We start from the raw sequence: 14961 nt of genomic DNA on the forward strand, positions 1-14961 counted from the left end.
GACTAGCTTGTTTCTGATCTACTCTGTTAATTTACTCTACCTCTCGTTTACTTAACCTCTGCTGATGTTAATAATGCTGAGCAGCCTTTTGACAGGCTGTGACGTTTTAGTTAAGGTCTCCAAAAGTATTTTAAGTCTAGTACAAGGTACAATGATTATTTAGTAACATAAATGACAGCAATTTTATCAGGAAAATTAGATATATTTCATTGTATTTAGTAAACATACATCTATTATAAAAACAAACACCAAAACCAAACCTTCAGAGCTGTGACGTGGAAACTCACCAAACGATAGCCCCCTCTGCTGGTGCTTAACAGGAACCGCCCGCTCACTACTGCATCCTTTGGGAATGGAGACTTCTGGAAGCCCTGACACCTTGGTGTTAGCTTCTGTCCATCCAGTCCGACAGAGCATTTAAAATAGGATCAAATATCACAGACTGTCACTGACGCTAACCCAGGCTTTCAACCCTGGCGAGTGCAGCCAGGTCGTCTTCTGGTCTCCACAGCCTGGGACGCGGCAATCTCCCCCACATCTCCCAGAGCACAGCTTACTCGCGTATCTTGCTGTAATTTTGTGGTATTTATCAGTTTCTGATTTGATAAATATTTTTTATCTACTGATTATCTGTCTTCCCCTTATTCACCACTATCATCCTCAGTGCTGCCTGGCATATAACAGTACGCAAAAGTTTTTGAATAAATTAATTAATCTTTTTTCTTTTACTTAATAAATAGATACATTTAGATCAGCCTTGAAATTAGGGGGAAAAAAATTTACCTGAGAGAAAATTTCACCGTAAACATAAAGATCTTAGGATAAGAATTAACTGAGCCATTAGAGAAGAGGAGGTCAGGGCCAGTCAGGGACGACCACGAGGCCTGGGGAAGAGAAATGCGGGGAAGGCCAGCCGGTCCAGAGATGTTGCTAGATGTGCTCCCAATTGTGTCAATCACTGAAAATGAATGCCTGAAGGGAACCTCATCTAACAGGATCACACTTACAACAACTCTGACACAGACACGCAGCGGCACTCGAATATTACAGGGACACGGGGTCGCTGCCTCACAAGGCATCCTGCCCACGTCGGGAGACCCCGGGCTACCAACAGCAGCTGAAGAAAGGCACGAGATGGCACTGAATACTTACACATTAAAGGTAATACCATCAGCCAATTAAAAAACAAACATAGAAGGTGTTAATTAGAAAAATTATTTATTCCTGCTCCTTTCATACATCTTGTTGTTCGGGAAACAGCCTTACACACATCTCTGGAATAATGTACTGCCACACACTCTGTTTAAAGGCAAAGCACCACAGGGAAAGGCGATCGGCCGTGCAGAGTTCTCAGCCAGGCGATCGCACTTCCTGATTTTACAGTAATTTCTGAAAGTCACAAATGTCATCTCCAAAAAACGTTAAGGGGATTGTAAAAAATAATCACTTCATTCAATATTATAGTTGTAGAAGTGGAGTATATCTCCTTTAAGAAATTAAAAACTAAGAAGAAAACACCACTTAACATCGTGGGTATGTCAGCATAGGTCAGCAGGGAAAAATACTGTGATGAGCTTATCTCTGATACCAAGAAGACATTCTAGTCCAAGCTTCCTATGTGTTCACTAGATGCTTCTTTTTTCTGCTGCTTTTCATTCTTTTCCATATTTCATATCAGAGGATTGGTACAGCCTTTAAAACTTCATTAACAGGAGCACATCCAGTATCCACTGATTTCTTCTCAAAAGGCACTAACCCATCAGATAGCCCCTGTAGAAATAAAATTTATAAACACAAAAAGTGAAAAGGAAGCAATATTTCTAAGTGCCCAAACAAATTTTATGATGAGGCAAATGACAATCTGAAAATACAATTGTGCAATTCCTTATACGGTTCATATTTCATATCTTGTCTCCCCGCCCAATAAATAAATACATTATTGGGCCTCAGTCCCAGTCCCCTTCTCCCTCCCAGTATAAAGTTACAAACCAATATGCTAAACAACACAGAATGAGAACAAGAAGTAAGATAAGGAAATGCTGTGCGAAAGTTAAAAGTCAGAATCAATTTTCTCTGGACTTCCTCCATTGCAACAAAATCATAAATGTTTTGATGAAAAGAAGCTGGTTTGGATTTTCTAAAAACTCCATTATTGGCAAAGGAGAAGGTGGGAGGACCAGGAGCCTCAGCCTGAGAGGTGAGCCCTTGACCCTCAAGAAACAGCGAGCACAAGCGTCTGCCCCTGCCCCTCAATTCCTTTAGGAAACGTCCAGACAGCAGGCAGGGGCGCTGTTGAGCAGGTCAAAATTCATGTTGATCACATAGGAGATCCTTTTAGTAAAGGTACAAGTTAGGCCTTGAAATCTCCTTTAAATAAAGCATTAAGTTTGGTTTTAGAAAGTTCCAAACTTTTCCTTTTGCAATAAATCCTTGCAACCTATTATTAATTAAGGATCTGCAGGATCAGGAAAAAAATCGAAAAATTGTGTAAAACTATCTGCATTAAGAAAGGGTTCAACGCACCCTGGCCCCAGTGAGGCCTTCAGAACCTCTGTCCATTTGATCCTGCCTCTAACACTTAGTGGGTGAGCCTGGGCAAAGCTCAGCCAGCTTCCTCATCTGTAGAATGGAGTTACCGCAAAGAGCTGTAAGGATTATATAAGAGAATCTACTTATGTAGTAACTGTTGCTCATGGTAGTAAGCATCTGACAAACGTTAGCTGCTATTATTAGTTCAGAGTCTCAAGTTTCTTCATCTGGAAGGCAGGGATTAAAAACGACTTCATAGGGTTGAGATCCCCTGCAGCGCCTGGCACAGAGGAGACCCTTAAGAATGTGGTTTTCCCTTCCTCCCTTCCAGCTTCTGGACTCACCCGACTCCTCCAAGGGCAGCCAACCAGATCTCCCTAGAACTTCCTTGCACTTTTCTTCTGCTCTATCAGCCTGGCCAAGCCACACTCTGAGCACAGAGAGAACTTTCATCTCACCACCACCCTTTCAGCTCTGACACCACTCAATACTTCTCAGCTCCCTCCCTCAATAAAAACCAAATTGAATAAAAAATAAGAGGCTCTCAGGATAAAGACTGACTTTGAAGACCTCCCCACAAATTTGCTACAAAAAGCGTACCTTATGACCTAAGCTTCAGAAAATGTTCAAGGCGATTGTAAGGCAGCATCCGCTAACACCTGCACCGTGGAAGTACTCCACAGCTAGCTTACACTGTGGAACAAAAGTCCCGAGGATGTGTGTCCTCTGCACACACCGACACGTGAACACGCACTTTTGGACACCTGTCTCCTACAACAGTTACATGCTGTGGTGTTCCTCCTCATAACTAGTGCGTGACCTACACTTATGCACTGTAAATCCATGGCTTATTGTCAATATATATTTAGATGGAAAAGAGTACTTACATAGACATATCCTTGTTCAAAGCTGCCCAACTTACATACAGCCCTACCTCAGGACAAATTTGGAGGACGCTAAGAAATATTATAATGCTATAAAGATGCCATGTTGGAACAAAAGAACAAATAAATTAATATACTTCTTGATAGAAAATTAAAATAAACTTGTTGAAATACATTTACTTTGGTTTCTCCTAGAATCATTTAGTCCCCTCTCATGGCCCAGAAAATGTCATGACCTTTAATTATTATATTCAGGGCAGTGAGAATTTTATACAAGTGAAACTATAGGTAAATACAAGTATTTAGGTAATACAAGTACTCAATACTTGTATCAAAGTGAATCACGAACTCAAAAAACAACTAGACGTGGGAGAAGCCACCACGAAGGATCTTCTGCTTCACCTTTGTTTTTAGGTGCTTGTCCTGTCAATAATCACTGAGTGCCTTCTGCACAGAAGGCAGGCCCCGTGCCAGGCTGGCGCTAACACAGGAACTTCCCAAGATACGATGACGTGCATTCTAGCATTTAACCCTCGCAACACTCCTAAAAAGGGAGGTGGAGCAAATATTAATCTCATTTTACAGTTGAAGAATGTGGAGACTGTGGGGCAGTTAGGTGGTTTGCTCAAAATCACAAGGTGAGAAAAGAAGAGGACCAGCATTAACACAAGTGTCCTCACTCCCGGTCCACTATCTCCTCCGACAGTCCTAAACAGAAATCTCACTTTCTTCTTTTAGAAACAGAAATAGTGTATTTATTTACTTTTGAAATGGCTATAATCCAATTTGAAATATAGAACTTTGAGGATCCTGTTTATCTTTACAGTAAAAACACTAACACTGATCCTATGCTGGAGAGCACATAAAACACCTTCTCATTTAATCTTGACACGACTCTCTGAGGCACATTATTAACTTAATTTCCCAAGTTTAGAATCGAGGCCGAGGGTTCACGGAACGAATCCAACATCTCAGAGCTAATGAGCCGCAAGTCCAAAACCGGCCTGGAAATTCCTCCTCCTCATACTACACACTGTCCTCAGCAGCTGTACAGATGTTTTGTTTTTTAGAATTACCTCTCCTATTTGCTAACAATGAACCACGGATACAAGATTTTATACTGAAACAACCCAGCTTATTCAGAAGCCAGACTCTCTACAACCTGAACTTTTCAAATACAGCTCCAAACCTGGAAGCAGACGTGAGACTCAAACTCTGAAAGGAAAGGACTGTTAGAAAGCCAAGCCAGGAGGCTCTCCTTCAGCCAGGACTGATTAAAAACACAACCAAATGCCTCGGGTCTCTATTTCCTCTAATCACAGCATAACCAACCAACTGAAGAGGAGGACGGAAAGGATGAAATCACACTAGGTGTACACTGATTGCAATGAGAAGTGCAGGTCACACAGAGGAACTAAACTAAACACTGAAAAGCAGTATATGTCTACTCTAAGTATAAATGTAAACTGACCCAGAGTCAAGGAGGCAAAACTACGCTTAATGTTCAGTGTCCAACAAACAGTAGTTATCAAATAATAAATACCTGCTAAATACAAATGTGAATGTTAAGGAAGCAATAAAACAAACACTTCAGAAAGAGCTTTGTCAAAAATGAATAAAGTTTAGGACAAGTAGGGTTAGACTCCAGCTACATGGCAGAATCACATACGTGCATCATCCTACTCTCTAAACGATGTTAATTTGAGTAAATATCACTATGGTCTTATTATTTACTTTCCATTTCCCCCCTCCCTTTAAGAAAACTTCTTTTCTGAACGGATCCCCTAGCTAAGCACTTCCTCAGGCCTCCCCGGCTTCTCTCATCAGGCTTCATAAACACTAGTTCAAACTGCTGACAGGGCGATTTTGCGAGTCTGAGTAAAGCAGGGCTTCTGTCCTCAGCGGCCTGATAGTATCTACGGAGGCTATTCTCTGTAGCTGCATGACAGACTTGTCTGAATGCGGGAATCCATCCCTCAACTAAACACTCTGCCGAATGTTAGGCCATTACACCACAACACGGGAGGCCATCTTTTATTTCCATTTTTTTAACTTTTAAGATTCTGCTTTTAGGTCAAAACTACCCCAATAGTAACCCTAAAGAGAACCTAATGACGATTCATTATTTTTCCTAAGAACCAAGCACAAACTTGTACCTAAGACTTTTACCCAGCGTCTAAACATTATTTTATTTCTTTGAGCCTGTGTACATTTAAAAGTATCTCACAGACACAATTTCACATACACTATCTTATGAATTATATTAGAAAATTTCTATTTTCAAAACGAAAATTGCTCCTTTGGAACTCTGTACTAGGACAATACAAATACTAGGCACTAAAATTCAATTTTTCATTTTAAACGTACTGCCATATATGCAAAGTAAATAAACAGTCATTCATTTTACTAGCATCCATATTTCTTCAAAAGACAAGGCACTAAATAAGGCCATGTTTAATCTGTAAAATTACATCAGTAGGGAAGGCATCAGGTCTTTAAAAAGCATAAATCAGAAAACAGAACCAGCAGTATCATGTCACTGCCCCCACTGTCTCCTTTTTAAAGGTATCTCTTGCTGAAGATGATATCAGATTGTGAAAAGAATTCAACCCTGGGGGTTATCATGATACATTTTATAGCATAGCCATCCTTTATCTCAATGCAAGCTACTTACATAATCTGAAAAAATCAGTGGTTACTGGTGTTTTTTAATGTCTTTTATTGTTGCTGCTATTCCACTTATTTTACATAAAAATGTTTATATGTTAGGACATCAAAAGTAATGTATGTGAAAGCAGACAGAGACGTCCCTCGTTTGTACTAACCACAACCCTACTGTGTGCAATACACAGGCCCACAGACCTGCCTCATCATCCCGTTTGGCACCTGCAAATATTCCAGGACATGCAATATGTTGCTGCCCTTTCTTTTCTAAAACTGTCCATTGTTTCTCCTCACTTCACAGCCAAGGTACCAGGCATTAGGAGCTGTGGATGAGAAATCATATCAAAACGGGAACCATCAATTTCTTTCTCTTAAAAATTTAAATCCTAGATCTAGCTGCACAACCAGTTACAGAAAGCAGCGATTTTCTGCTTAGACCACTGTTCTGCTTTGCTTACATCTACACACAATCTACAGGTAGTCCACCTGGCCCACAGCACGGGGACAGGAAGACAACTGTTGACAGAAATAATTGAGGAAGTAAGGTGGAGGCGGTCCAGAGAGTTAAACACCTTCCAAAGCATTTTTGTAAGCAGTAGATGCTCTATTACACTTCAAGTCAATGCCTGAGCTAAAAGATTAACAGGCTCACATGCTAGGAGAGAACCTAAAACTCTAACGAAGAATGGGAAGTCTAGGCAGAATGAGAACAAATCTGGGTCTATAGGAAAACCCAGCCCACTTCTTCTGTCCTGCTATATGCCTCCAAAGTTTCCTTCTGTTTTAGTTGTTAAATTTTTTTACTTTTTTCCAATTAATTAATTAATTATGTTTTTTCCAAGGAAGATTAGCTGTGAGCTAACAACAGCTGCTAATCTTCCTCTTTTGACTGGGGAAGACTGGCCCTGAGCTAACATTTGTGCCCATCTTCCTCTAATTTAAATGTGGGACACCTGCCAAAGCACAGCTTCATAAGTGGTGCATAGATCTGTGCCCAGGGTCCAAACTGGTGAACCCCAGGCCATCAAAGTGGATAGCATGAACTTAACCACTGCGTCATGGGGTCAGCCCTTTGGTTATTAATTTTTAACAACCTCTTTATCCTCTTTGAGAGCTTCCTCTTTTTTTGTTTTCCATGGAAAACTTCAATCTCTTCCATCCCAGTACATATTACCAAGCTATGTTTGACTTATATCCAACAATAGCAGAAAAAAGGAGGAGGCTGGGGTACCTAAGTCTTCATACAATTTAGCCAATGGCCAGAATTATTCTCCCCAAATAAAAATAAGAGCCACTGGCAGAGAAGTCTGAAGGGGCTATATGGCCATACTGATATTCAGCTGACAAAGAGCACTGTGATCTCTCTTCCCATCCTCAGCACTAAGATGGGAACATGACCACAGGATAAGCACTTCTGATTTTCTAGGGGAAGTCTGCCCTTTCTACCCCAGATGTTTTACAGACAATGGATAGGTAAGCCACAGAACAAGTGAACTTGTGAAATTCAAACACATCCCTGGATACCCTTTTATCGTCTCTTATAATGAGGGAACATCGGTTCTAAGAAATCAGTATAGTTGACACTTGATGATTAACATATTCCCTAAAAAAGGAATTGACTAAGAACTAATCTTTGTATAGTATCCTTGCCCAAAAGGCCTGTAGTTACCAATGCATCCATAGGTGAAATAATACAGGGAAATGTCATCAGATTCCTCCACATTTCAAATTAACGATGTCAAATGGAATTATAAAAGTTGCCATAAAACCAATTTATCTTCGTTATAAAGATACTGCAAGTTTTCTGAATCAAAATGATCTAAGATATATACATGAAATCCTTTCCCCATCTTTTTGGGGGGAGAGACAATAATTCTCCTTTCCCATCCAAGGCTTAATGAGTTTTCTTCATACCAATATTCAAAGAGCAGCAGCAATATTGAAATGGCTTGAAAATATTTCCTACTATTACTATCAGCACTGGAATCCCATATGTTACAGATTAACCAAAAAGCTCTTTAGAGAAACAGTATCCCGAGTCAGTGGTCAGTGATGCTACAGCAAAATAACTGAATTTTCTCATGAACATGCACGGAGGTAACAGGAAGACGTGCTGGTCTCAGTTTTGCTACTAACTATAGCTATAACCTTGAGCAAGTCACAAATTTCTTTGGCTCTCAGATTTTTCATCTGTTTAAATGAGGGTTAAATTAAATCTCCCATGACTTTACATGATCCAGGAATTAATTTACCCATCTGCAACAGAAGGTAAGTTGCTGATGACACAAAGTACTTAGTAACTTACGGCAGCTTCATTCTCATGAATACTCTGGCCATGAAAAAACTCAATAGGACACAGACGAACCCAATGAAGAGAAGAAGAAATCTATTGAGTTTTGGAATGTTTGGTGCATTGGATCGGTCCAGGATTATGAAACCTAAACCTCCCATTGTAAACAGGAAGCTGGATGCAAGTCCTTCCATAATATATTGTCCATTTACTCTGAAAAAGAAAGACCACAGCAAAACCATAAATGAAAATTCACAGAAAAATAAAAAGCTTTTTTCCTTAGATTGCAATCCCTATTTCTGCCACATTTTGTGCTAATTTTTTATTCTTATCCTTATGAGTATTTTACTACACTTCTGGATAGCCCTTTCAACAACACTCACTGAGCACCTATTACATATCAAGCACTGTTTTGGGTTCTGGAGCTGCAACAACAAAAAAAACAGACAAAAATCATGGAGCTTATACTCAAAAAAAGTTTTAAAACCTCAACTAATACAACTGTCTATATAAAACCAGTACTCACATATTTAATTACTAGCTTAAAAAGCCAATTATTATATGTATATGAACACTTTAACCAGAACTTTAGTTTTGCTTTTAAAAGTTATGCTATTTAGGGGCCGGCCCCGTGGCCGAGTGGTTAAGTCCTCGCACTCCACTGCAGGCAGCCCAGTGTTTCGTCGGTTCGAATCCTGGGTGTGGACATGGCACTGCTCATCAAGCCACGCTGAGGCGGCATCCCATATGCCACAACTAGAAGGGCCTACAACTAAGAATATACAACTATGTACTGGGGGGCTTTGGGGAGAAAAAGGAAAACAATAAAAAAAAATTTAAAAGTTATGCTATTTAAACTTCTACTATCAATTTCAAATTAATATTGAATTGGTTAGAAATGCCTCTTGAAATTTTATAATTAATAAACCTCTTGTTTCAAAGTGAAAATCTTTGAAGCAAGCATTGTTATCTGAGGCTCCATGAAGCCCACAACAGAACCCAGAAGGATTTCCAGCAATCTATAAACCCTTAGAATTATACACAAATTTTTGTATAAATGTGCATCTGATTTTTCTAGGGATACAGAGCTTCCAAAATTCTCAGAGTTCATGGATCCCAAAAGGCAAATTTCTCTCTTTAAGGGATAATTTATACGTTGGCATATGTAAGGAAGGTATATATTTTTTGTTAACTAATTGCTTCAATTGAAAACGCAATACATGCACCAGGTTCAAAATTCAAACAGCACAATGACAACACTGTGAAAGGTCTCCCTACCATCAAGATCTCCTGCCATCTAGAGCCCCTCCCCAGAGAAGCACAGTCATCTTTCCAGGAATATTCTATGCACAGAATACCACTAATGTAAGTGTAAATACAAATACCTAACTACGTTTAGGCAGACAGTTACCAAGTGGATTCAGAAGGCAGTACAATGAGCATTGCTCAGCTGAACCAAATCATGCCGGAATGGTGTTTCAATGCTGGAATGGAACTCCCAAGTCCCAAAAGTTATTTTTCTTATTTAATAGTATAGTCTAGGGGTCCATAATTTTTTTCTTAATGGCCAGATAGTATATATCTTAGGCTTGTAGGCCACATGGTTTGTGTCACACTTACCATTGCAGTTTGAAAGCAGCCGTGGATAGTATATGAACAAATGGGCGTGCCTAGTCCACCAAACTTTATGTACAAAGAACAGGTACTCATGGTTGGCTGATTCCCAGAATAATCTATAAATGTATTTTAAACTGATACCCTCCTCTAAATAAGTGATTATTTCAATCACTGTGAAATAGTTCCTAATAAATGAATAAATAAATATACTTCTCTTGCTCTTACCCACTTGCCCTCTCCAAATTTAGCATTTTAAAACAGCTATTGTCTAAATACAGACGGACCCCATAGGCTTCGCTGTATTTTCAAATAAGCAGGCTTGCCCCGGCAACCTTCTTTCCCACCACCAAATCATTCAAAAAGGTATGTGTTACCTATAGGCCAAGAAAGCTACTGGTCTCTGATGCCCATGTTCATCAGTCATAGAGCCAACACTTGGAGGTTCGACAATAACATCGTAAATTATTCCTACATGAAAGACAACAGTATAAATTAGGTTGGATTTCTAATTTTTTAAATAGGATTCGAGTCTTCATCTGTCTCTAAAGGTTCGTTTATACAATCATGCAACGCTTAAAGACAGGGATATTTTCTGAGAAATGCAGTTAGCCGATTTCGTCGTGCACACACTGTAGAACGTACTTACAGAAACCTAGATGGCATAGCCTACTACACAACTGGGCCCTATGGTACTAATCCTATGGGACTACCATCATCGACGGTTTCCGTCATTGACCAAAATGCTGTTATGTGGCATATGACTGTATTTAAAAATAGGAGTGCTTTGCGGCTGGCCCGGTGCCGCAGAGGTTAAGTTCGCATGTTCCACTTCTCGGTGGTCCGGGGTTCGCCGGTTCAGATCTCGGGTGCGGACACGGCACTGCTTGGCAAGCCATGCTGTGGTAAGCGTCCCACATATAAAGTAGAGGAAGATGGGCACGGATGTTAGCTCAGGGCCAGTCTTCCTCAGCAAAAAGGGGAGGATTGGTAGCAGTTAGCTCAGGGCTAATCTTCCTCAAAAAAAAAAAAAAAAAAAAAAAAGGAGTGTTTTGATGTATTATTATAATCAAATGAGGACCAGCTAATCTCCTAAACTTCAGAGAAAACATTCAGAAATTCAACTCAATATTTTAGAATGACTCGTAAAACAATATTATCTCTAAAAGAGGCATAAATTTCATAAGAGAAATTCATTCAGTAACTGTTTCTCATACTCAAGAATGACTCCACAGTAAAGGAGATTTAACATTAAAAGAGATTTAACATCATGAAAATGTTCCACATATGCTTGGATTTGTTTCTATAAATTGAGAGGAAATTAAAGAAACTTTCTTAAATGCAAAACAAGGAGACATTTTAAAATAACACTATTAGGCAGACTGGCAATACTAGAGATTCACGAGCATTAACGTTAATGTCCATCATTATGTCATAATGCTATGGTGATCGTTGATATTAACGTCCATCAACATTAACAGTTTTCCAATTTCCCAATGCCAACATCTACTCTTTACCTTCTCCACTGTTCTCCAACATCCTCACTTCCAGCTTCCCTTAAGCATAGCAAGACTGTGTCTCCCTCAGCCTGACTGACAAAACATTCACAGAGGAATTCCCTAATCTCACTGCCCCCACAACCAAACCCACAAGCTGGTATCTGCATCCATCCTCACCTCCCTCCCTCCAGCTACAACTGAGCCCCTTCTCCTATCAGTGTGGGTCCCCTCTTGCCTTCTCAGAAGCCTTGTTCTCTTGGATATCTCCTCTCTCTCCTGTATTTTCAACCTCTCCTTCCCTACACCAGCCTCCCCTTGACTCCAGACCCTCCTAGCTAACATCCTATTTCTATGCTTCCTTTCTGAAAGGGAGTCAGGCTTCCTTCTGCAAAAGAATTTGGTGCGCTTGCTGTCTCCCCCTCCCCACTTACCCCTCATTCTTGAACCACTCCAGTCCAGCTTCTGCCACCACTGATATATTACTCTTGCTAAGGCCACCAACGACCTCCATGTTGCCAAATTCAATGGGCGCTTTTCAGTTCTCAACTTAGGAGGCTTCCCAGCAGTGTTCAATCCAGTTTACTAAAGCCATTTTTCTGTGGCTTCTCATGGCTTTCGTGACACTCCTGTCCAAGTTTTCTTGCTACATCCGTCCCTAGCTGAGCCTCCTCTTCCAGAAAACCGCTAAATGCTGGCAGTTCCTTAGGGTGCAATCCACTGTCCTCTTCTTTCTCTACTTTCTCTCCCAAATGGAACTCATCCCTTCCCAGAGCTTTCAGTTCTATGTGCTAACAACTCTCAGTGTGCCAACACTTATCAAACAATGTTAGCACCGTTAGAATTAGATGCAAGCTTCCAACGAACAGGGACTTTATCTATGCTCTTCAACATGTAGTTTATGAGAGGAGTTCAGAAAACGTTCGTTATTGACCAACACAGACTTCTTTTCTCAGTTCTAGACTCATATCTGCAAATGTGACATATCCAACTTAGTTGGTTATGTGCAACTATTATATTTCCCAAAGTGACCTCCGGTTCATCATTATCCAGAAAAAAGGTTCCTTTCTTCAGTCTCGGAAAATGACACTTTCACCTACTCAGATGCTCAGACACCAGAATCAGACACACTTCGTTCTCCCCCTAAATCCAATCAACCCATCATCCCGATCTACTCAATCTACTTCCAAAATATCTTTCATTGTATTTTCCTCCATCTCCACTGCCACCAACCTAGTCTAGTCTAAGCCGACTACAAGACCCACCTAACTGGGCTCTCAGTCCCATATTTGTCCATACTTTTCCCTCTGCCTTGCATACCCTTTCCCCTAATCCTTCAGGTTTTGGCTAACGCGTCATTTCCTCAGGAACCATACACCAAGGTAAATGATGTTCCCAATCTCCGTTATTTTCTCATAACCTCCTGATTTTTTCCTTCAATTTTTAATGGAAAAAAAATGTATGTGGTATTTAACATGTCTCAAACACGACATTATAAGTTTCCGGAGGACAGCATCTTTATGTTTCATTTCCTGTTGTCTCCTGCACCTAGTGCCTGGAACTTAATAGACCCTTGACACATTATTTGCTGAATATTTCTCAGCAATAAATACTGTTTATTATAAAGGTACTGTTTATTTATAAAGGTACACCCACAGTTTTTAGAAAAGACTCCTTTCCAGTGGCAAAAACGATTCCTTGTATGAAGTACCTCATGGCCTTGGCCACTAAAAGGTGTCCTTTTCACTCTCCCCCAGGGGTTAGGGCAGAGAATCTCCCCATTACAACAGTCAACACGGAAAAAGCAGCCAGAATGACAACTGTGAGGCTTCTAGCAAAGGCTCTGCCTCCGAGGGAGGTAAGGGTTACAGGAAACAGACTAGTAGAAGACTCTTTTATTTGCTAAATTTATTTGCTAAATAAGCAAATTTATTTGCTAAAAAAAATTTAAAAGCTACATGCATTTTAAATTTCATCCATTCAATACAGTCCTTTTTAATTTGCTGAGCAAATGTTAACGCTAATGCAATGCTAGGTTAGTATCTGACCAACAGAAAAAATATTTAAAATCTAAGTTATTTATGAGCATAAGTTAACTGTCAGTATTCTATATTGGAGGGGGAGGATAAATTCAAAGGTACATCCTAGAACTAAGCCCTCACAGTTTCAGATTCTTCCTGCTATCCTCACAAAATTATCTATGAAAATGAAGATGTCTAGGACTATTCTCTTAAAAGCAGACCACTTCTGCTGTCCCTACCACGGAGAGCTTTAATTTTATAATTCCCAAATTAAGTATCCCACTCCCCAATCTAAAGGCACAGGAGGACAGTCTTGAGTAAATCGTGGAGAAGGCTGTGGCTTCAAAGGGTGGTGGCTCTGCAGAGGCTGCAGCCGGATTGCCAACTCACCACTACACCAAGCAACGCCCCTTTTGCAACTTGCCATTTGAAAAGAAGGGTAAGATGATATTTCAGAAGTGTTTAGCAGGACTGCTATTTTCCTTATTTAAACTCTCAACTTCCGCTCTGTGAAACACAACACCTTCTGCAAATCAATCTCCAATCTCAAATATGTATCAAAACCACAGATTCGGAAAGTTCCATTCATACTTATTGTGGATCGGGGCAAAAAGCACCCGGGGGCCCTTCGGGTTGGGCTAATCGACCCAAGAGCGGTCCTAGTCCCTTCCAAGGCTCCAGGGGCCGCAGACAAGGGGAGGAGGCAGTCCCAGGGCTGCTGTCAACCGTGGAAGCAGAACGGGCCGGCGCCGACCCTCCCGGGACCTCCGAAGCACCGGCGGCGAGCAAGACAGAGCAGCGGCCGGGCTGGAGAGCGAAGCCCCGGGGTGCGCCCTCCCGAGACACGGGGCGGCCGGCGGGCGGACGAGCCTCGGGGCCGTTACCGCTCGGGCCCGCGCCGCCCGCCGCCCTCCGCCCTCCGGGGGCACCCGCCCTGGCCACCTTCCCCGCCGCCTCCCGGGCCGGCAGCCCCGTCACCTCCGGTGATGAGGAAGTACGACACCACCACCAGGGCGTACACCGTCATGGCCGACGGCATGTGCACCCATGGCGGCTTCTTCAGCTTCAGGTTGGGGCACTCGAGCACCAAGAACGGGACACGATACAGAGTCTCCATGCCGGCGGCGCGGGCAGTTCTCGGCCTGCGGCGCCGCGCGCCACCCGGAAGCAGGCCCGCCCACCCGGAAGCAGGCCCGCCCTCCCGCGCGCCGGCGCGTGCGCGGAACGGGGGCGGCGGGTCCGCGACGCTCGAGGCGGGGGACGTGCCCGTACAAGAAAATAAGACACCGGGAAGAAGGGGAAAATTACGTGGTCTAAGCATATATACTACTGAATCGGTTGAGATAAAAATTTAAAGGAGAAGCTCACTTGCGGCCAAAGCGTTAACAGGTGATTTATGTACCTTCAAGGACCTGCAGGGCCTCTGACGTGGCCAAGCCGGAGCCGCGGAAGGAGCCGAATCC

General features: G+C 41.7%; 1 protein-coding gene across 1 annotated transcript; it reads right to left on the minus strand.

Annotated features, from left to right (window-relative positions):
- Positions 1-1201: 1201 nt before the first annotated feature.
- Positions 1202-14713, minus strand: OSTC (oligosaccharyltransferase complex non-catalytic subunit). Its single transcript, XM_023636757.2, has 4 exons — positions 14477-14713; positions 10359-10452; positions 8383-8580; positions 1202-1770 (listed from the first exon to the last, which is right to left on the minus strand). Exons 1-4 carry the CDS (start codon positions 14613-14615, stop codon positions 1752-1754), a joined length of 450 nt encoding a protein of 149 aa, XP_023492525.1. The 5' UTR covers positions 14616-14713; the 3' UTR covers positions 1202-1751.
- Between the last annotated feature and the right edge of the window lie 248 nt (positions 14714-14961).

Source organism: Equus caballus, chromosome 2 (genome assembly GCF_041296265.1).
Source record: "Equus caballus isolate H_3958 breed thoroughbred chromosome 2, TB-T2T, whole genome shotgun sequence".
In the NCBI taxonomy this organism is placed as follows: domain Eukaryota; kingdom Metazoa; phylum Chordata; class Mammalia; order Perissodactyla; family Equidae; genus Equus; species Equus caballus.